Source organism: Phoenix dactylifera, chromosome 2 (assembly GCF_009389715.1).
Source record: "Phoenix dactylifera cultivar Barhee BC4 chromosome 2, palm_55x_up_171113_PBpolish2nd_filt_p, whole genome shotgun sequence".
In the NCBI taxonomy this organism is placed as follows: Eukaryota; Viridiplantae; Streptophyta; class Magnoliopsida; order Arecales; family Arecaceae; genus Phoenix; species Phoenix dactylifera.
Genome location: NC_052393.1, coordinates 8,465,176 through 8,488,489, shown reverse-complemented (window position 1 = coordinate 8,488,489; position 23,314 = coordinate 8,465,176). Strand labels below are relative to the sequence as shown.

The window sequence follows — 23,314 nt, the reverse complement described above, 5'->3', positions numbered from 1 at the left end:
TGCAATGTTCGTATGACAAAGAACTGATAAGGTTCTACCAAAAAGAAAGATAAACATGGGATTGAACATATGTTTATTTTTTCTTTTTTCATGGATGCCATTTCATAAACTAATTACTTGCCCTCCTATCTACAAGATTAAATGAAACATGCTATATGCCTGCAATTACTCTTGCTAAAAAACAATGTGCACTTTGTTAGGTTCTATTAACCCAACTCTATCTCTCCTGCATATCTGCTTGCCAAAATAGTCACAATACAAATATTTTTTTAGTTAGAATTAGTTTAGTTTAGAAATTCAAATTTCCTGGTTTGCTAAATTACAAATAAAATGCAAATTGATTCCAACCAGATCAATTTATAATATAATTCATTCTAAAAATTAAAAAAAGGTCTTATGAAGCGCACGCGCATATATATATATATATATATATATATATATATATATATATATATATATATATATATATATATATATATATATATATATATATATATATATATATATTTGATTTGTTCGATATGCATATTCTTTGTCCCCGCACCCTCTTATGGTGTTTATATTTAAATTATTTACTTTGATTTTAACAATCCAACCAGATATGTGGATTGAAATATCTATTAGATAAAGATAAAAATAATAGCAAATTTTATGTTGATAAATATAACTTATTATAAATAAAAAATATAAATCATGAGAACCCGATGAACTAGCTAACAATGATCTGAATGCCACCAAGATGGTAACATGATGGTAAGGAGGTGATAATTTCATCCGAGTTATCCGGATTCGAAACATGCGGGCGTCACTAAATTAGGGGACCGGATGCCCCACGTTCGGACGGTTCGTTGGCGGATATACTTTCCTTCCATCTGTACCGAGGTGGCGTTAGGATGACATACCCACACGTGAGGCGGTGAGCCCAGTGGGTTAAGCTTATGGGTCGGAGAAGGCATGCGAAATTTGTGACCTGTATCGAATATTTTTTGGTGGAAGAAGGCCAGTAGTGGGGCTGCTACGCGGATGGGGTGATCCCTCCCCTTCCCCTCCTAACTTTCACCAAAAAAAAAAAAAAAAACAGTGATCTCAATCTTTCCGCTGAACGTTGGAACCTACGCTATGCAAGCCAAAACCGGCATGAGACCACCACTCACTGCACTCATCCCACTTCCTTTTTCCACATGATCAAAAGACCCCTTCTAACTGCACAATTTACACGGTCCATTTCCAAAAATGGTCGTAATTTTTCCAGGATCCAAACCCCAAAAGAAGGAAGCCGTGGACTAAACACAAAAGGACTTCCCGCTCGCCCTCCCGTACTTGTCCTCTCTTCCTCGGCTTTCCTATTTTTCTCTTCTTTTTTTTTTTGCTAGCGTTCCTATTTTTCTCTTCGCTTTTAGCTCTTCACTCTTTGCTCCCCACCTTGCGCCCGGCCATGTTCTCCAAGCTCTTCCACGGCTGCAGGCAAGAGTCACCAAAGTCTTCTTCCGACAAGCGGAAGCAGGTTTTCTCCTTCATTTTCTCCCCATCCCTTTTTTTATTTTTCGAGCATTTTTTTCATCAAATTAGGGCATTGTAATCGTTCCTGCAAAAATGTCTTTATTCTCCATGTTTACTATGTTCCTTTTTTTGCTCGTTTTTTAGATCATACTTTTGAGAGAATGCTGATGTTCTTGCGGTTTGGTTGCCAAGAAGTTTACGATCCTTTGAGGAATCATCGATTTGAGTACTTCTTGAAATTTTTAATTATTTTTCGGTTTAAGTGTTAATTGATAGAACGGGGAAGAGAAAACTGCCACTAGAGGTGGTTTTTGGAGCTGATTTCAGAACAGTTGGGGTAGGGCTGGGTGGTTATGATTATTGATTTAGGATATTGTAAAAGAGAATGCATGTCTATGATTGTGATCTATTGGCCGTTAGGGATTGAATTAGCATGGAAGCCCTTCTTTTTCGTGGGGAAAACTCATTCTATCGGAGTTGAAAGCAAGGGATATTTGAGGGAGGTGACTGAGGTGTCTGGGGCTTTGAAGATCAAGGCATGAAGAAAGAAGGTTCTTGAAGGGATTTTTAGGATATTTCTCGGAGTTACTTAGGGAAATCACGAGAAAGAGGGGAATATAAGGGATGATGAGGTTGTGATCCAAGATTTTGTTTTTAATTTTAATTTTAATATTAATTTTAATTTTTTTGTTATGAGGTGTAGATCTGATATAGGATTAGCGGTTACATTTTGCCACATTAAGGTTTATCTTATTCAAAGTTTGATACTGTTGATAATGGGTCAAACTTTGCCCCTAGTTGTGAGGAATGTACTGATGGATTAGCTTCATCAGTTGGTTGACTGATGATGAAAGACACATATTTGTATATATTCAGAATAATATCTACTTTGCACAATTGATTCTTACTTTCCCTGCTATGGGAGAGCTCCTTAGTACAGAAGGATGGGTAATAAGTTCAGAAACTGATGTCCATGCAAAGAATAGAACATACAGGTGCTCTTTAGATGCTTCTGTTAAAATCCAGCCGAAAATAATGAAATGAAGCAGAAGAGGATAGTCTACTTTGTTGGTTTAGACAGGAGAATCTCTTTTATAGAAGAAAAGTTAAATGCAGGAAACAGATCAGATAATATGATTATGAAAATGACAGATTGAGCTATGGCCTCATGGTTGGACACCTCTTCCATCTGGAGTAGGTTCTGCCTTTGAACCTTGGGAGGTGATTTTCAAGTATTTGACATGCAAAAGGGAATGATTGGTAAATTGGCACTCCCACGATTATCTTATCCTAGCAACTGCATAGAAACCAGAAATATTTACCAACTCTCTTAATCCCAAAATACCCCAATTATTTGTCTTTATTTTTCCAAAATACCCCTGATCAATTCAACCAAAAATGCTACAGTTGTTTCCTTTATGCTTTTTTCTGTAATTTTTCTCTTCCCAAGCTTGCTTTCCTGAATTTTTATTATAAAAATATATCAAAACTCTTTTGTTTGCCAAGTGTTTTTTTCCATACCCACTTTTAACATCTATAATCTGCTTTGCATCTCAGCATAAGCAGGAGGATAGCAATTGTGATGATTCTGAAAGGTGGGGGTGCTTTTTACCTTATGTCAGACCTCATACTGAAGTGTCTGATAAGAGGTCCTGGACACTGAATAATTTGAAGAAAACAATGTTATGACTTGGTTTGTGTGGATAAGGAAACAATTATTTATGAACAACTGCTATTATGTAATGAAGTAGGAGAGTGGAGAAGAGGGATAAATCTTAGGAAAATGAACCGAGTAGAATTTTAATTTGGATGAACTGCTAGGATCGAAAACGAGAACATGTGCTAGAGTTAGATTCCATTTGAAGTATAGCTAGTGGATTTTAATTGCACATCCAAGATGATTTGCAATAAATTTTTATACTACCCGTAGTTGCCTCTCTTATTAATGCTACCTTGTTCCCATACACGTTCGACTCATAACTCCTATCTCGATATGGACTCTTAACTCATTCCTTTATGGGTATATTAGCAATTCATATCTTGATTTTGAAAAAATGTCATAGTAATCACTAAATTATCTTAAAAGTTGCCAATTGAATGCCATGGAAGCCCTCCAATAATTTTAAGTGCTAAAAAATGGTGGTTAAGGATGAGGAGTGGGTTTATGTATCCAGTAGTTGGCATGCGCGGTGCACATGAGTGGAAGAAATTATTGGGAACTGGAGGGAGAGGAAATAATCAGTTTCATGGTATTTAAGTAGGATTCTCTTGGAGTGAAGATAAAATCTTGAGACGTGCTGGGAAACCTGTCTCTTGTAATTATATATGGTAAGATATTGGTTGCAAAAAGCCATTGGTCCAACTGGAAATACAACGGCTACCAAAGTTTTCATCTCAGTCGAAATCTTTAGTTTGTATTGGTATCGGGCACCTCCTAGTACGATATATGTATAAATCTTGGTCCTATTTATCGATAAAATTCGAGATATCAGATGATACAATATACTTATATTGGCTGATATTTTTCAATCACTTGTTTGCCTCCTTAAGTAGACTTTTTAATTAATAAATCTCAAAATCAATATTTAGATATAGTTCTTAATATTGGATTTATATATCGGCCGGGATTTCAATATCTTGGGCTGCATATATTGTCACGCCCCGGATCCGGATCCGTGACACGGCCGTGCTATTGCCGACTACTGCCCACAATAGCACGCAGCCTCGTACATGGTCAACAGGTAGTCAAAAGCAGTGTAACTTGTATATATCAAAATGAGGTATTACAACCCACTGGTTCATATAAAGTACAGAGCTTCTACATAGTTTATATACACAAAAGTTTATTTATATCATCCCCAAAAATAAAGAAGCCCTGTTGCAAAAGAAAAATGCTTCTGGCAGCTGTCACTGGTGGTGATCTAAAAAAAAACGTAAATGAACAGGCATGAGCTACACGGCTCAGTAAGTAATCCTGCATAATCTTGTCGAATCGACTAAAAATGCTAACCATGCTTATTAGAGTTTGAGAAGCTGACATGTATGCTACTAAATCAATCGTCATAATAAAATATCCATGCTGAGTAAATAAAACAGTATCCTACAATGTCAAGAAATCATGTAATATGCACATGTAGGAAAAATCGTGCCACCGGCATTGCCGTGGTCATGCTCTTAAATGCTACTGCGAAGTCTTTCTTGGCCACTGGCGGGACCGGCTCAGTTATTAGGCGGCCACTGGCGGGGCTGGCTCAGTCATTCTCGGCCACTGGCAAGGCCGGCTCAGTTACATTAGGTCAGTAGCTCTTAAGAGTTCATAAATAATGCTCCGTATAGGTAGTACCTCATAGATGCTACGGCGAATTCATTAATGGTCACTGGCGGGGCCTGCTCAGTTATTAGTCGGCCACTGGCGGGGCTGGCTCAGTCATTATCGGCCACTGGCAAGGCCGGCTCAGTTGCATTCGGCCCGTAGCAATAGGAGTTCTTAGGTACCCTTTTACAATGCAATATGCAGCTAGAGCAAATCATTACCATTCTTTACACTCATGCTAATCATAATAAGGAATTCAATTCATTTTGCATATATCACAAGAGTTATGAAAACATAATATGTGCACCACTATGAATTATGTGAATGACATGTGCCACTCATGTTCATATTTCATAACTCATATCTTAGCATGTAATGTAATCTCAGTATTTTGTAGGCATAACGGAATATAAAGCATATATCATCATATCTTGTGTAACTAGAGCATGTCAGATACACATATCGCTCTTAGCCTACAGTACATGCATAACATGTTAAATTTCATGTATGATCCATAAAGATTAGGGCAGGCTACTTACATACACGATTCACAACAAGATTAAAACAAGTTACTTACTGTAATTTGCCTTTCTCCTAGGTCTCCTGCGTCCTGGTGACGAGTCCTAAGTCACCTACAATCATGTCATAATAACAATATGTTATTTCCTTTTCTACCTGAAATTTAGCCCAAGCCTAATTCCTCTGTATTGGGGTCTTGGCTGGGCTCATAAGTCTTAATTGGCCTTCCGATTGGCCACTAAGCTTAATTCCCAGCTTAATTGGGTTTAATTTCGGGTTTAGGGTCACTGTGACCCGTTTGGGCCTGAGTCAGGGTCAATCCGGGATCAATTTGGCCCCCAAATTAATTACATTGGCTTGAATTGGGCTTTAATTGGGCCGATTTCCATTAGTTTGGTCTGTTAGGACCAATTCCAGCCGAATTGGGTTTGGGCCTCATTCCCTTTGGGCTTAAATTTTGGTTAAATTTATAGTCTGGCTTGTCCAGACTTAGCCCAATTTGATTGGGCTCGGGTTTAGTCAAATTTGGCTAAACCCTTTCCCTTTTTCTTTTTCTTTTTCTTTTTCTTTTTTTTTTTCTTTTTCTTTGGGCTTAACGGGTTGCGGGTTCGGATTCGGATCCGACCCGCGAACCCGTTATCAGGTTTTTCTCCCCCCTTCCAGAGGCTTCCGCCTCTTCATCTCCCGCTCTCCTCTCTCTCTCCTCTCTTTTCTCCTTCGTCTCCACCGAACCCATGCCTCCGGCCGGCCCTCCGGCTCCCCTTCTTCTCCTCCGGCCAGATCTGTGGCCTTCCCCCTCTCAGTCACTCCCTCTCTTTCCCTCTCTCTCTCTCTCCCTCTTCTCTCCTTCGTCTCTACCGACGACCTCGGTTGCTCCGGCCGGTCCTTCGGCCTTCTTCTTCTCCTCCGGCCGGATCTACGGCCTCCTCTCTCTCTCCTTTCCTCCCTTGCTCTCTCTTTCCTCTTTTTTTTTTTTCTTTTTCTTCTTTATTTTCACCGAAACCCTGACTTCCGGCCCACCGAAACCCTCCTCTTCTTCCTTTTTCTTCCCTTGCAGGCGGCCGGGGAGACGAGGCTCCCCCCGATCTACCAACCGAGGTGGAGTTTCCCCCCGGAGCGCCGGCGAAAGGAAGGCCGGCCCTTCCTCTTTTCCGAAGAGATGCCGGAGAAGGGGAAGAGCGCCGGAAGGTAGGGTCGCGGCTGGACCTCCTCTGGGAGGTCTCCTCCTGCTCCGACCACGGCGAGGTAAGGCCATCGTTCGAGGATGGAGCTTCAAGGTCCGGTGAGTTCATTTTAATTTTTTTTTTTTTTTTTCTTCTCCTTGGTCCTTCCTTCCGGCACCACCACCTCTTGCCGGAGAAGAGGTGGCGGTCCGGCCGGGGCTGGTGGCCTTGTGGCCACCTCTGTTGCCGGCTCGGCCAGATCCGGCGGCCCAGGGCTGCCCCCCGAGCCCTAGGGTAGCCGCAGCCGAGGCTGCGGTGCCCTGCAGGCGGCTCGGCCCGAGTGGTCATCGGGCCTGGCCTTGGGCCGCGGCCGTTCTCAGGCCGGTCCGCGGTCTATGGGTCCGGCCCGTGACTCTTCTCCCTTCTGCCGGTCTCCTCCTCTCTGTCCCATAGTTGAAACAGAGGGGAGAATACCCCACAGAGGGTTTCTCCACTCCCTAAAATTTTATTAAAAGGGGTCCATACCTGGTTTTAGTCGGTTTCAGTCGGGCAGTGCCTCCTCTCGGGTAGTCCCCCCCTTTCTCAGAGCTTCAGGGCTCCTTGGCCTTAGGCTCCAGGGCTTCGGCTCTCTCTCTCTTTCTCTCGTTCGGTGTTTAGGGGGGTCTGTGACTTGGGGTTGCCGGCAGAGGCTTAAATAATTGTTTAGAGGATGAAACCCCCCTCTGAGAGGTCCCATCCTCTCCTTTCCTCCATACTCCAGGACTGGCCGCCGCCCCCCTGTCTCCGGCGCGCCGGCATCGGCTGCCAGCAGGGGGTGAGATAACCCCTCCCTGTCGGTCTTATCCCTTCGTTTTTTTTTTTTTTTTTATCCATTATAATAATACTGCCCACAGTGAAATTTGGGCCCAACCCTTAACTGGGCCCATTTCTTATTGGGCCTAGTAGGTTGTGGGCCCGGACATTACATCCTACCCCCCTTAAAATAAATTTCGTCCGCGAAATTATACATACCTCTATCTTCGAAGAGCTGGGGGTAACTTTGGCGCATCTCCTCTTCAAGTTCCCAGGTGGCTTCCCGTTCAGTGTGGTTGGCCCACTGAACTTTGACATAAGGGATGGTACGCCTCCGAAGAATTTGCTCCTTCTTATCGACGATGCGCAGAGGAGCTTCCTCATAGGTCAGGTTTTCATTTATCTGCAAGGGTTCATACTGTAATACATGGCTGGGATCTGGGATGTACCTGCGTAGGAGGGAGACGTGAAAGACGTCGTGTACTCCTGATAACTCTGGAGGTAGGGCCAGCTTGTAGGCGACCTTGCCCACTTTAGCGAGAACCTCGAATGGGCCGATGTAGCGGGGACTCAGTTTACCGTGCCGCCCAAATCGGGTAACACCCCTTGACGGAGAAATTTTTAGGAAGACAAAGTTTCCCTCCAAAAATTCCAATTCTCTCCTGCCTTTGTCAGCCCATCGTTTCTGTCTGTCCTGAGCGGCTTGTAGTCTCCGCGTTATTAGCAGTACCTTATCTCTAGCACTCTGGACCAATTCAGGACCGAGTAGTTTTCGCTCTCCGACCTCATCCCAATGCAGAGGAGATCGGCATTTTCTTCCATATAGAGCTTCATATGGTGCCATTTGGATGCTGGAATGGTAACTGTTGTTGTAGGCAAACTCTACCAGAGGTATGTGGTCGTCCCAGCCTCCACCTAGGTCCATGGTACAAGCTCTTAACATGTCTTCCAGGGTCTGTATTGTTCGGTCTGACTGACCGTCGGTCTGGGGGTGGTATGCGGTACTGAGCCTCAATTCGGTACCCATGGCCTTCTGAAAAGCTTCCCCAGAATCTGGATACAAATCGGGGGTCGCGATCAGAGACGATGCTCACTGGCACTCCATGTAGGCGCACAATTTCATTAATGTACACTTGGGCCAGCCTGTCCAATGAGGTTCCAACCCTAAAGGGTAGGAAGTGAGCTGACTTTGTGAGGCGGTCAACAATCACCCACACTGTGTCATTCCTTTTTACTGTTCTTGGAAGCCCTGTAACAAAGTCCATAGTGATATGCTCCCATTTCCATTCTGGAATCTCCAATGGCTCTAGTAACCCTGCCGGCCTCTGGTGTTCTGCTTTTATCAGCTGACAGGTCATGCATCGGGCAACATACTCAGCTATTTCTCTTTTCATACCCTTCCACCAGTAATGCTCTCGGAGGTCCCTGTACATCTTGGTACTGTCGGGGTGAACGGAGAAGCGGGATTGGTGGGCTTCTCCTAGAATTTCTTTCTTTAATTCCACATCAGCTGGGACATACAATCGATGACCGAACCTCAGGGTACCATCTGAGTGAATCTGGAGCTCGGGTCGTAACCCTTTTTCCACTTCATCCTTGAGTTGACCTGTGCGTGCGTCAGACTGCTGAGCGATCTTTATTCTGTCGATCAGTGTCGGTTGTATCCTTAGAGTGGCCAGCAGACTTTTTGTAGGTTGTACAATTACTTCAACCTGCAGCTTATCAAGATCCTTCTGAACCTGTGGCTGGGTGGTGAGTAGTGCAGATGAACTTACTGCTTGACTTTCTGCTTAGAGCGTCAGCCACCACATTAGCTTTGCCTGGATGATATTTGATATCCAATCATAGTCTTTCAGGAGTTCCAACCATCTTCTTTGCCGCATATTCAATTCTTTCTGAGTGAATATGTACTTTAAACTCTTATGGTCAGTGTACACTTCACAATGCTCTCCATACAGGTAGTGCCTCCAGATTTTCAGGGCAAAGACCACTGCAGCTAACTCCAGGTCGTGGGTTGGATAATTCTGCTCATAGGGGCTTTAGCTGTCTAGAGGCATAGGCTACTACCTTGCTATTTTGCATTAATACACAGCCTAGCCCGGTTTTGGAAGCATCACTATAAATAGTAAATTCTCCATTTGTGGATGGCAGAGTTAAATTGGAGCAGATACTAACCTCTGTTTTAACTCCTGGAAGCTCTTCTCACAACTGCTGTCCCAGATAAACTTGGCCCGTTTTTTGGTTAATCGGGTCAAGGGAGTGGCTATTTTGGAAAACCCTTCCACAAACCGTCGGTAATACCCGGCCAGTCCCAAAAAAGCTTCTAATTTCCTTGACATTGGTGGGATGAGGCCATCTACCACTGCTTCTATTTTCTTAGGGTCTACTGACACCCCATCCCCGGAGATCACGTGACCGAGGAATGCCACGCTGCTCAACCAGAACTCGCATTTGCTCAGCTTGGCATATAACTTTTTCTTCTGAAGGGTCTGTAGTACCATTCTTAAATGAACTTCGTGCTCTTCCCTGCTCCTTGAGTAAATCAGTATATCATCAATAAAGACTATCACAAACTGATCTAAATTTTGCTTGAAGACTCTGTTCATTAAGTCCATAAAAGCAGCTGGAGCATTGGACAGTCCGAATGGCATAACCAGAAATTCGTAATGCCCATACCTGGTTCGGAATGCAGTCTTTGGCACGTCATCAGGCTTGATTTTTAACTGATGGTAACCGGACCGCAAATCTATCTTGGAGAAGACTTGGGCACCTTGCAGCTGGTCAAACAGGTCGTCGATCCGGGGCAGAGGATATTTGTTCTTTATAGTTATCTTGTTCAGTTCCCCGGTAATCGATGCGCAGCCGCATGCTCCCATCCTTCTTTTTTACAACAGTACTGGAGCTCCCCATGGAGACACACTGGTTGAATGAACTTTTTATCCAAAAGCTCTTGTATTGTGTCTTTAATTCTCTGAGGCTCAGCAGGGGCCATTCCGATAAGGAGCCTTGGAGATAGGTCCTGCTCCAAGGTGAGGTCTATAGTAAATTCGACCTTCTCGATCAAAGGGTAGTCCCGGTAAACTCTTCAGGAAAAACATCCGGATATTCTCTGACTACCGGAATATCTTCTAGTTTGATTTCCTTTTGGGTATCCGTGACACATGCCAGGTAAGGCCGTACACCCCTTTCTGAGTGCTCTAATGGCTCGCAAGGAAGAAATGAAATGCAGTGTCGGCTTACATTGAGGGGGCGTATCGTCATTCTGAAAGAAGAATTCTGGTTCTCCTGGCATTCGGAATACCACTTTCTTATGGTAACAATCAATGTGGGCATAATACTGGGACAATCCAGTCCATCCCCAAGATGATGTCAAAATCATGCATGTCCAGCTGTAGAAGATTTGCTTTCTAATTCTTTTCCTCCCAACTGAATTATGCAGTTCTTGTATTTAGTGTCAACTATCACTGTCTCTTGAAGGGGTGTGGCAACATGCAATGGTTCTATTTTCTCAGATGTGCAGTGCAACTGTTTGGAAAAACTAACTGACACAAAGGAATGTGTGGAACCAGAATCGAATAGATAGAGGCATCAATCAAATTAACTGGCAGTGTACCTGTCACCACTTGGTCGCTCGCACTAGCATCCTGGCGAGTCAGTGCGAATACTCGGGGGGTGTTCGTTGGCTTCTGGCCCTCAGTTGCAGGAGGTCTGGGTGCCCTCTTTGGGCAGTCACGTGCCATATGTCCGAGCTGCCCGCATGTAAAACAGGCCCCAATTTTCTTCAGACAGGGCCCACTGTGATGCTTTCCGCAGCTAGGGCAACCTCGGTTCTGCCTCTTCTTAATCATAGACCCTTGATGCCCTTGGGCCTACTGCTCTGTCCTCCTGCTGACCTGGCCTTCGTCAGATCACTTCTTTCTAAGTCCGGCCTCATCAAGTCGGCCTCACCTTCAAGGCCCGGTCCAGCACGTCCTGTAGCAGGTGAATAGGTGAGAAGATATCCGAGATCTGATCCTGTAACCTCAGCCCCCGCTCAAACCGGCTTGCCTTACTCCTTTCATTTTCCATGAACTGGGGGCAGAACCGGCCCAGTTCGTTGAATTTGCTGGCATACTGCAGGACAGACATATGCTCGGACTGCGTCAGTGTCAAAAATTCATCTTGTTCATCTGGTTCACCGAGTCCGGGAAATACTCTGCATAGAACAGCCTCGTGAAGTCCCTCCAAGTAATCCTGCTGGCGGGGTATGCGGTCTCCATGGTCGTCCACCAAACTCGGCGCTCCCCTTCAGCTGGGGGATGGCTAATCGGACCTTCGTTCTTCGGGGAACTGGGAGTGCTTGGAACATCTTCTCCATATCCGAATCCATGTCTCGGCCGCTATCGGGTCCGGTCCGCCATCAAATACTGGTGGGTTCAGTCGTCGGAACCTCTCATAATAAGAGCTGGTTGGTTGTAGGGTAGCTAGCTGTATCTGCTGCTGCTGCTGGAGGAGCTGCACTATTAGCTGGTACACTCCAGCTAGATCCGCGCTACCTGCCCCAGAGCGTGGTGTATCCGGGGGACTCGGAGCGGTAGCTAGGATCTGGGGACGGTGGCCTCCTATCATCCTCCATATCTTATAGTGTTTACTGCAACCAAAATTCCAAAGGTAAGGTCAATATACCCTAATAAGTCTCAACTCCCTTAACTACCCGTTAACCCCAATTTATTGTTATTGTTCTTGTTAGTCCTAAAGCTCTGATACCACGAGATGTCACGCCCCGGATCCGGATCCGTGACGACGCCGTGCTATTGCCGGACTACTGCCCACAATAGCACGCAGCCTCGTACATGGTCAACAGGTAGTCAAAAGCAGTGTAAACTTGTATATATCAAAATGAGTATTACAACCCACTGGTTCATATAAAGTACAGAGCTTTCTACATAGTTTATATACACAAAAGTTTATTTATATCATCCCCCAAAAATAAAGAAGCCCTGTGCCAAAAGAAAAATGCTTCTGGCAGCTGTCACTGTGGTGATCTAAAAAAAAACCGTAATATGAACAGGCATGAGCTACACGGGCTCAGTAAGTAATCCTGCATAATCTTGTCGAATCGACTAAAAATTGCTAACCATGCTTATTAGAGTTTTGAGAAGCTGACAATGTTATGCTACTAAATCAATCGTCATAATAAAATATCCATGCTAAGTAAATAAAACAGTATCCTACAATGTCAAGAAATCATGTAATATGCACATGTAGGAAAAATCGTGCCACCGGCATTGCCGTGTCATGCTCTTAAATGCTACTGCGAAGTCTTTCTTGGCCACTGGCGGGACCGGCTCAGTTATTAGGCGGCCACTGGCGGGGTGGCTCAGTCATTCTCGGCCACTGGCAAGGCCGGCTCAGTTACATTAGGTCAGTAGCTCTTAAGAGTTCATAAATAATGCTCCGTATAGGTAGTACCTCATAGATGCTACGGCGAATTCATTAATGGTCACTGCGGGGCCTGCTCAGTTATTAGTCGGCCACTGGCGGGCTGGCTCAGTCATTATCGGCCACTGGCAAGGCCGGCTCAGTTGCATTCGGCCCGTAGCAATAGGAGTTTTTAGGTACCCTTTTACAATGCAATATGCAGCTAGAGCAAATCATTACCATTCTTTACACTCATGCTAATCATAATAAGGAATTCAATTCATTTTGCATATATCACAAGAGTTATGAAACATAATATGTGCACCACTAGTGAATTATGTGAATGACATGTGCCACTCATGTTCATATTTCATAACTCATATCTTAGCATGTAATGTAATCCCAGTATTTTGTAGGCATAACGGAATATAAAGCATATATCATCATATCTTGTGTAACTAGAGCATGTCAGATACACATATCGCTCTTAGCCTACAGTACATGCATAACATGTTAAATTTCATGTATGATCCATAAAGATTAGGGCAGGCTACTTACATACACGATTCACAACAAGATTAAAACAAGTTACTTACTGTAATTTGCCTTTCTCCTAGGTCTCCTGCGTCCTGGTGACGAGTCCTAAGTCACCTACAATCATGTCATAATAACAATATGTTATTTCCTTTTCTACCTGAAATTTAGCCCAAGCCTAATTCCTCTGTATTGGGGTCTTGGCTGGGCTCATAAGTCTTAATTGGCCTTCCGATTGGCCACTAAGCTTAATTCCCAGCTTAATTGGGTTTAATTTCGGGTTTAGGGTCACTGTGACCCGTTTGGGCCTGAGTCAGGGTCAATCCGGGATCAATTTGGCCCCCAAATTAATTACATTGGCTTGAATTGGGCTTTAATTGGGCCGATTTCCATTAGTTTGGTCTGTTAGGACCAATTCCAGCCGAATTGGGTTTGGGCCTCATTCCCTTTGGGCTTAAATTTTGGTTAAATTTATAGTCTGGCTTGTCCAGACTTAGCCCAATTTGATTGGGCTCGGGTTTAGTCAAATTTGGCTAAACCCTTTCCCTTTTCTTTTTCTTTTTCTTTTTCTTTTTTTTTCTTTTTCTTTGGGCTTAACGGGTTGCGGGTTCGGATTCGGATCCGACCCGCGAACCCGTCATCAGGTTTTTCTCCCCCCTTCCAGAGGCTTCCGCCTCTTCATCTCCCGCTCTCCTCTCTCTCTCCTCTCTTTTCTCCTTCGTCTCCACCGAACCCATGCCTCCGGCCGGCCCTCCGGCTCCCCTTCTTCTCCTCCGGCCAGATCTGTGGCCTTCCCCCTCTCGGTCACTCCCTCTCTTTCCCTCTCTCTCTCTCTCCCTCTTCTCTCCTTCGTCTCTACCGACGACCTCGGTTGCTCCGGCCGGTCCTTCGGCCTTCTTCTTCTCCTCCGGCCGGATCTACGGCCTCCTCTCTCTCTCCTTTCCTCCCTTGCTCTCTCTTTCCTCTTTTTTTTTTCTTTTTCTTCTTTATTTTCACCGAAACCCTGACTTCCGGCCCACCGAAACCCTCCTCTTCTTCCTTTTTCTTCCCTTGCAGGCGGCCGGGGAGACGAGGCTCCCCCCGATCTACCAACCGAGGTGGAGTTTCCCCCCGGAGCGCCGGCGAAAGGAAGGCCGGCCCTTCCTCTTTTCCGAAGAGATGCCGGAGAAGGGGAAGAGCGCCAGAAGGTAGGGTCGCGGCTGGACCTCCTCTGGGAGGTCTCCTCCTGCTCCGACCACGGCGAGGTAAGGCCATCGTCCGAGGATGGAGCTTCAAGGTCCGGTGAGTTCATTTTAATTTTATTTTTTTATTTTTTTTTTCTTCTCCTTGGTCCTTCCTTCCGGCACCACCACCTCTTGCCGGAGAAGAGGTGGCGGTCCGGCCGGGGCTGGTGGCCTTGTGGCCACCTCTGTTGCCGGCTCGGCCAGATCCGGCGGCCCAGGGCTGCCCCCCGAGCCCTAGGGTAGCCGCAGCCGAGGCTGCGGTGCCCTGCAGGCGGCTCGGCCCGAGTGGTCATCGGGCCTGGCCTTGGGCCGCGGCCGTTCTCAGGCCGGTCCGCGGTCTATGGGTCCGGCCCGTGACTCTTCTCCCTTCTGCCGGTCTCCTCCTCTCTGTCCCATAGTTGAAACAGAGGGGAGAATACCCCACAGAGGGTTTCTCCACTCCCTAAAATTTTATTAAAAGGGGTCCATACCTGGTTTTAGTCGGTTTCAGTCGGGCAGTGCCTCCTCTCGGGTAGTCCCCCCCTTTCTCAGAGCTTCAGGGCTCCTTGGCCTTAGGCTCCAGGGCTTCGGCTCTCTCTCTCTTTCTCTCGTTCGGTGTTTAGGGGGGTCTGTGACTTGGGGTTGTCGGCAGAGGCTTAAATAATTGTTTAGAGGATGAAACCCCCCTCTGAGAGGTCCCATCCTCTCCTTTCCTCCATACTCCAGGACTGGCCGCCGCCCCCCCTGTCTCCGGCGCGCCGGCATCGGCTGCCAGCAGGGGGTGAGATAACCCCTCCCTGTCGGTCTTATCCCTTCGTTTTTTTTTTTTTTTATCCATTATAATAATACTGCCCACAGTGAAATTTGGGCCCAACCCTTAACTGGGCCCATTTCTTATTGGGCCTAGTAGGTTGTGGGCCCGGACATTACATATATCGGTCGAGATCTCGCGGTTGCATTGAAATTCTTTCCCACTTACCATATTGGCCAAGATAAACCAGGATCTTGGTTCATCTCAGCCACTTATTGAGATGATTGATGTATCAAGATTTAAAAACCTTGATGGTTACTCGCATTTTTTTTTACATTTAAACAATTTTGTTGTGTTATGACTTGTGGTGTTCCCTTTATATGTATCTCATTAATAGTTCAAGTATGTAACAACTATATCAGTGCCAATCCTTATATAAGAAGGGCGGCAAGGAAATCAATTTCTCTCCAACTAAATTTAAGTAGGCTAATTTCCATATCCTTTCACTCTCCAATATCTATCCTAGCTCCTTCAACAATAGGAGTTTGTTTGTGGTTGTCTGTCTTTGATGGAAATAGTGGTGGAGCCACCTTGCATCTCCTTAAAAGAATGAAAGAAGAGCAAAATAAGCCTAAAGCTCAACTTTTACTCTACCTATAATCATAAGATAGATAATCCCGTGTATGAGAGATGGTGTCATTCTTTTAAATCTTGCTCCTTTTTAACCTTGCTGCTTTTAAGCAATAGATATTTAATATGCTTAGAATTTGAACAGCACTTCTTCGTATTGGATTCCTGTAAGTGAAAGATAACTAGACCTGTTTTTAAGATTCCTTTTATTTTTAGTGCCCAACAATAATCAGGAATCGCTCAACATGACTATAAAAAGTGGACTAGACCGATCCATTCAGTCAAAAAACTGGCAAACCGGTCGCTTGTTTGGTCCAGTTTTGTGCAGAGACTAGAAATGCGGTTGATTTGATAAGAATTGGGTTGAACCACCCAGTTTTCACGAAATCCTGGCAACTCGAACGGGTTAAACCGAGTCAGTTGGGGTCAAGAAAAACTTAAATATGCATGCTGAAAGCCTGATTCAGATTGCTGTGATTTCAGGTACTAACATACTCCCGTTTAGTGCTGTATAATATTGATCATTTAACTATACCTATTTATATATATCATTAGATAAAGGTTGCACTTTAACACTTTTGATTAAGTATGCAAGACTAACTCTTTTGATAGTCAAATTTTTTTCTATGATAAGAAATAACATTATATTTTTTACTTTTATATATTTTTAATTTTTAGTATTTATAACAATTTAAATATATATTTTTATAATTTAAAAATTACATAATTTTAACTATTGTTCATGCTTCAAGTGTAGAATGCAGATATATGTAACTTAATGAGTAATGTTTAAAGTATTAAGCTTATCAACTGTTGTGCATGTTATTCTTATTATATCTAATATTTCATGTTTAAATTATTTTAATATATTTTAACGTTAACCTGGTCAGATTAATTGGCTCGAAAGTAGGAACAATGACTAGATGACTTGGGCCCTTATCCGGGTCAGTCTTCTGTCCGTTTTTTATAACTATGTAGCCTGCAATCCTAGCATGCATCCTCAATCCTAATCACCTCCCTTCTCCTCTTCCCTTAATAGGGTGTTCTAATAGTTGGAAATGGACCCAAAAATGAAAAAGCCATAGAAAAGAGGTTGCTTATCATAAAACAAAATGAAAGATTAAGAGGACTTCTAGAATGTGAACTTTAATGGGATCAGGCTTTTCCATATTGTTATCATGAGTTTGGAGCTGGCCTTTTTATGCTGTTCTTATGTGTGAAAGTTCGAGGAAGCAATTGTGGTAGGGTTTGGGAGAGTAAGGGGTGGTGGTGGTAGCCTATGTATGTCAGAATTTGTTGTTTTGATGGACCGACTCAGTTAAATCTTGTTCAAAATCTCACAGATTTTAAACTAACAAAGTATTTGATAAGGACTCAACTGGGACTAATTCCATGTCACAAAAAGAAAATTTCCAGCTTCAATATGTCTGTATTTTAGGAATAATTTTATGTTTAGAGGTGTTTTGGCTTGATGAATTAGGGGCATTTTTTGGTAGAAAGAAGTCCATAGGCATCGGGCTCCACAGCAAGCGGTAAAGCCCTCCTGGCTCCTCCAAATACCCCAACATCCCAAACCTGGTGAAGGCAGAGATTGGAGCCCAGGTCTCTAGTAAGATTGGCACAATGATAGAATTAAGATGAAATTTGTTATCTAGATTTCATGTGCAGATGACATTTCTGATGTTCAAAATGTTGGCTTCATTCTTCAATTATATTAAGGCTTTCCACATTTCTGCATTTAAGCCATTGCATTACCTATGCATATGTTCAGCAGCACATGTATTGACATAAGATGGTTGCATAAGAAACAATTTCTATTAATCAAATATAGTCTCCTTATTCTTTACATGAGAAACATATTTGTGCACTGTGACAGTTGTGAATTGTTTATTTTAGAATAGAATTGAGTATCCAAGATTTTAAGCTCTGATGGTGGATTTTGTAGTTAGCCTTGACTTTTAAAGGAATGTAGGTAGAATATTTAGGACTTTATATTGTTTTTGAATTTCTTGGATTTGAGAGAGACATTCTGATATATTGGTCACTTGCAAATTTTCTACATGCAGACTCTAGAAATGCTTGGGAAAAAGGAGATTATTTTGCAGAAGAAGATCTCTGTAGAGGTTGAGAGAGCCAAAGAATTTACAAGGGCAAAGAAAAAACAAGGTTCAGTGATATCAAATTCTTGAAAAAATATTAAACATCTAATGCTATATAAACTAGATCTGGGTGTAAATACTGTTTCATGTTTTGCCACGTGACTTTTCAAAGGCAGGTCATGTTGTGAAATAGATATATGCATGATTAAAATTTTACCAGTTGATCCTAGATGCTCATCAATTCTCTCTTGTACTACTCATGCCACTGTGCACGACTGCACTACTGCCACCTCAGTTATGGTTATAACTGAATTCATTGACTTGAGAAACTACGCCAAGTGCATCCATTCAACCTAGTGGCCGATACTAATAGCATGGTACTCATACAATCATCATACTACATACCACATGGCTCTGCAATCCCCCTTGGCACCACTTATATAGATGTTAGTTTCTCACGGTCTGGGATCTTCAGAATTCCACTTTGTTATTGGCTATAACCGAATATGTGTTGTTTATGCAAATTTGTTCGGGCATGTGATGCACATTCTTTCAGCTAGTTGCCAAGCGGCTTGATCTGTACATATGCATGGTAAAGAGTTTAATTATGAAATCACCAATGCAGAATTTGATTCCTAGGCTGAGAACATGATGCCTTCTCATTTTTCCAAAAATATGGCTGTATTTTAAGATCAAACCCCTTGCTATTCTTCTATATTTTATTTATATCGTCAAAACTCATTGAGTGCTTTCTCAGATGGTTTTGCGCACTTTAATCTGGTATTTAACAAGGTTTTTATTGTTTACTGCTGGCTCTAATTATGATTTGTCGACATTAAACCATTCTATGTTATAATGTGCAAATTTAATCATATATACCAGTTGTATTCTACAGCGGCAATGCAGTGTTTGAAGAGAAAGAAATTTTATGAAGGTCAAATGGAGCAACTTTGCAGTTTTCAGTCGCACATTCGTGATCAGGTATAGGTTACTCTCAATTATCTTCCTTTCCTTGTCAGAAGCATTCTTTTTGACTTCACTGCGCATTTTTCTGTTATGATGCTGAAGGAGCAAAAGCTACCACAGAAACTGTCAGTTCAATGTGGACAGGTTCAGCAGATGACAAGTAATCTGAAAGAAAACTTAGACAAAGGTAAGTCTGCCATCTTTTTTATTCATTTTTCAACTAGCTACCTTGCCTTTTCTTTTTCTGTGGTAAAAATAAACCTATACTGTGGCTATTATTTGCTTGTGAGATGGCTTTGTAAGGTTAAAAAGGAGATTCTTGCTCTAACACCAATTGAAGCTATTTGGTTATTGAGATCACATGTAGGCTTCTGTGATGAGTATGTATTGGAAATGAGGATATAATAATCACAAATAGATCAATTTGCAAGCACACCTAGGTTGAATGGAAAATTTCCATATCTGTTATAGATTCAGATTGGGATTCTTATAACAAAGAGAATCCATGAGGATCCAAACAATAAGAGAAATCAAGAATTTACCCAAATAATCCCAGGAATCACATTTGTTGCTTGATTGATGACACGTTACTAGAACATAGAATAGATGACATTAAGGTCAAAGGTCTCTATTTTATGGGCTTAGTCAATATATTCTCAATTATCTATATATCAAATTTGTAGTTTGTAACCTTAATGCAATATTTGACTGACTTTAAGAAGTTCTTCATGTTTAAAACAGCTTATTCAATGTCCAAGTTAATGGCCCATAGTATAGTAGTTCTAGAATGAAAATGATTGGGCTGCTGCAAATTTTCTCGTCTGTCTGAGATTGGAGATCTCTACCCACACGAGTGTCCACTAAGCTCTTTTTGCATTTTTTTGTATGATTGTAGCTCCAATTTTCAGATAATGAAATTAACTTCTAATTGTTTTCTTTGCTATAAAAAATATTTGTACTAGAGAAGCGAAAAAAATATTTTTGGAGAATATGGTGGGAATTCTATCTTTTTCTTGACATATCCTCACTAAACAGAGGTGAACCAACTACAATTCTAAATTCTAATGACACATATCCAAACATTGTGATTGAGTCTCCTCACCAAAACCCCCCTGATTTTTCAGTTCCCATTTATAGGAGAAGTGCTACATGATGCGACTCCTCACTAAAACCCATCTGATTTTTTTACTTTTCATTTATAGGATAAGTACTACATGATGGGACTCCTCACCAAGAAGTTCTTCTTGTTTTAAATAGCTTATTCAATGTCCAAGTTAATGGCCCATAATATAGTAGTTCTAGAATGAAAATAATTGGGCTGCAGCAAATTTTCTCATCTGTTTGAGATGGTGACAACCATCAAAGTAAATTATTCATGGATGAGAAAACAGGGCATTGAAACAGCTTTTAAGTGTGTCTTTACATATTTCGAGGTAATAAGGTGACTTTAGATGGAACTTAAATAAATGGTTTTATTTTCTTTCATGGTTGGATGATTACACTATTGATTCCACTTGCCTTTTAAGATGGAATCCTCATCAACCTCCCAGACCTATTGGTGGAGGGTGTTTGGCTCTCTAACTTCTTCTTCTTCTACCCCATTTCTTTTGTACTTCCTGTAATGCGCTGCGGTACTGTTGCGATTGGTTTGTCAGATATAAAATCCATTTCTAATTCCATTGCTCCATGACTCTGATGAAGGCTCTGTTTGATTGCTGAGAAAGTGAAAGAGACCAAAGACAAATCAGCAGGACAACAAAAAGAAAAGAAAAAAGGAAAGGAAATCAAGTATTATCTCATGCTTGTTTAAACTAATAAAATTGCAAAGAAAATTGTTGAGAAAGTGGGTAAGAAAAGATTAAGATATCTTAAGCCACTTGCCTACGCTTGTTAGAGAAAATTTCGGTCCTATATTTTCTTTTAACAGCCAAACAATGAAAAGAAGGTTCTTTGATAACAAATTTTCTTTTCTTTCACTTTCTTAGCAACCAAAAGGGCATGAGGAGTTTTAGAAAAAGAAAATTCCCCTCCAAGGAGGACACATATTATCCATCAACCAGGCTGCAGATCTCAAAGCATCAGGTCAATTGGGGTGATCATATTTAATGGAGGAAATTTCTGCAAGATGCTGTATATCCATTTTTGTGGCTCTATATTCAGTCCAGGCTATCCTTGGTAATGTTGACACCAAGTTAATGAGTGCAGTCTAGCTTCACTTGGACAAACAGAGAACCTTCATCATAATATATATTTGCAAGTAAATTTAGAGGGAAATTTTGGTGGCATAAAAGGGACACCTATAGATTGCCAACGAGTTGATCCTTTCAGATATACTACCTTAAGCAACATACTTGTAAGAATCCTTTTCAATTTGCTGAACTAGCACCGGGGATTTTATCTTGACCAAAATCTTGGCCAAGATATCAGTTCATATTTGTATTGGCCACTCACCATCCCATGTTGTAAAATCTCAGTCCTTAATGTCTTGGTCAATATAAATTAATATTTTCTGAGCCATCGATATCTAATATCTGTGTCAGCTGAGATCTTAGAATGACTTTCTTCTTTTGTGAAATCACCACATCGTCCATGTTGTGATATAAAAAATGAGATCTCAGTTCATATCAGTATCGGGCCACCCAGATGGCTGATATCTCAGCATTTAAAGACCTTGTCAATTACACTAGCTTGTTGATCTTTAATGTCTAACTGATCAGTTAGATGAGAACTATCGAAATTAATGCAAGGAAAAAATAACTTCTATAAGCTTTTATAAGTCCAATTAGTGGTTATGTCTAATTTCGCTGTCCAAAGTGCAATTTATGAGCATTTTGCACAATTATCCAAAATGAACTATTCAAATTATGATTTATGCCCGACTTAGTCCATAGGGCAGAATATGAGCATTTTCAAAGAATCACTTCATATTCTCAAACTAAAAAGGGTTATGTTTTGATATTTTTATAGTTACTCAATTGTGTGCAAACATATTTTTACAGTTTGTCTTGTAACTGCAGCCTGAGGTGGAAGCTGGTTAGAGGTACGCTAATGCCATTAAATCAAGTTTTAACTAAAATGAGGTAGTTCCAGATGAAAAGATCGAGAGAGCTGACTTTTTAGGAACTCCTTTCATGGATATCCAGGAAATGTCTCATTCAATGTATAGATTAGGAATGACCCGCTACCATTTTGTTGTATATAATCCTGTACAACTAAGCTGGCAGTTCAAATTTCTTTCTGTCATGTCTTTTCAGGTTCTTTATAAGTAAGTGACCCTAGAACCTGGTGTTGTGTTATATTGAGAAGGTTAAGTAATAACTTGGTGATAATAAATTCAGCTACAAATTTAAGCAGGAATCAGTTGCCTGCTTATGTGAATATGAGTGATCATAAAGCCTCTGGGAGCCTAGGGAGAAGCACTAGCTCCCCAATTCAATGCAAGATACCTTGGTGTTTTATCTTATGCATGAGATATGGTAGAAACTATTTTCCCATTTGACATGATCTTTCAATGGTAGCAGATGCTTTTGTGGTTTGGAAGCTAGAGAAGTTTCTATAGGCGTGGAATTGGAAAGTCCCACTCGAGCTAACGGTAATGGAGTGCGATGGAGGAGGATGCTGCAGCAGTCTGAAAAGTTTCCGGGTGCACTTGGAGAAATATTGCAATGGAGTTCTACAATGGACCTGAATCTCTGATTTGCCTTTTCCAAGTCCCCAACATGCCCCTTGGTTGCTGCAGGTACCAAACGGGACTTGTTAACGTGAATGTTGCTACTTTCCGGTGGTCTGGCCGCTATATCCTTTTACGAAGGAATAGCTCTGGGAAGTATAAATATTGAGATGGAATCTAAATAGGCTGTCGCTAACCAACTTGACCATATGTTCGGTTCACAGGAATCAGAACGGATTGAAATGGGAAATGGAATAGAAGGCAGAGAATGGAAATTATGATTTCTATTTCGCAGTTCTGATGCAATTAAAGAATGCCTGGAAGAGAAATAGCAATTCAATCCTAATATTCAATTTAGCTATTTATATATTAGAATATATATCAATTTTATTTTTATTCTTATTTAACTTTTTATTTTATTTATTATTTTCTGTGATGACTATAATTCTGTTTTTTATACTATTATTTTTTACTTCTTAATATATATATAAAACATACTATCTTAAAATTTTAATTTAATTTATTTATATTTTTATTATATTTTATTCCTATTTTTGTTCATACTTTGTAAATCTTAAGTTACATATTTCATATATTTTAATTTTATATATTTTTTATATTCAATGAATTGTGCTATTGCTTTCTATTTTTATGGATTTTAATTTATATGTTTATATTAATATATTATTTATTTGAAATTTAGTATTTATCTAATAAATTTTTATTTTATAATCAATGCTATTTAATAATTTACATCTATATTCTCGTAAGTTCT

At 41.6% G+C, this 23,314-nt stretch overlaps 1 protein-coding gene across 2 annotated transcripts; it reads left to right on the top strand.

Moving 5' to 3' along the window:
* The first annotated feature begins 1,325 nt into the window (after positions 1-1,325).
* On the top strand, positions 1,326-22,826 carry LOC103724188 (vacuolar protein sorting-associated protein 32 homolog 2-like). Of its 2 annotated transcripts, none has more exons than XM_039120004.1 (5): positions 1,326-1,504; positions 17,871-17,970; positions 18,799-18,884; positions 18,972-19,056; positions 22,391-22,826. In XM_039120004.1, the coding sequence occupies exons 1-5, from the start codon at positions 1,436-1,438 to the stop codon at positions 22,426-22,428; spliced, it is 378 nt and encodes a 125-aa protein (XP_038975932.1). In that variant the 5' UTR covers positions 1,326-1,435; the 3' UTR covers positions 22,429-22,826. The 2 variants fall into 2 exon arrangements, with proteins under 2 accessions (XP_038975932.1, XP_038975935.1); XM_039120007.1 differs by lacking the exon at positions 22,391-22,826 and adding an exon at positions 21,887-22,247 and having other exon boundaries at positions 1,329-1,504.
* Positions 22,827-23,314: the final 488 nt, after the last annotated feature.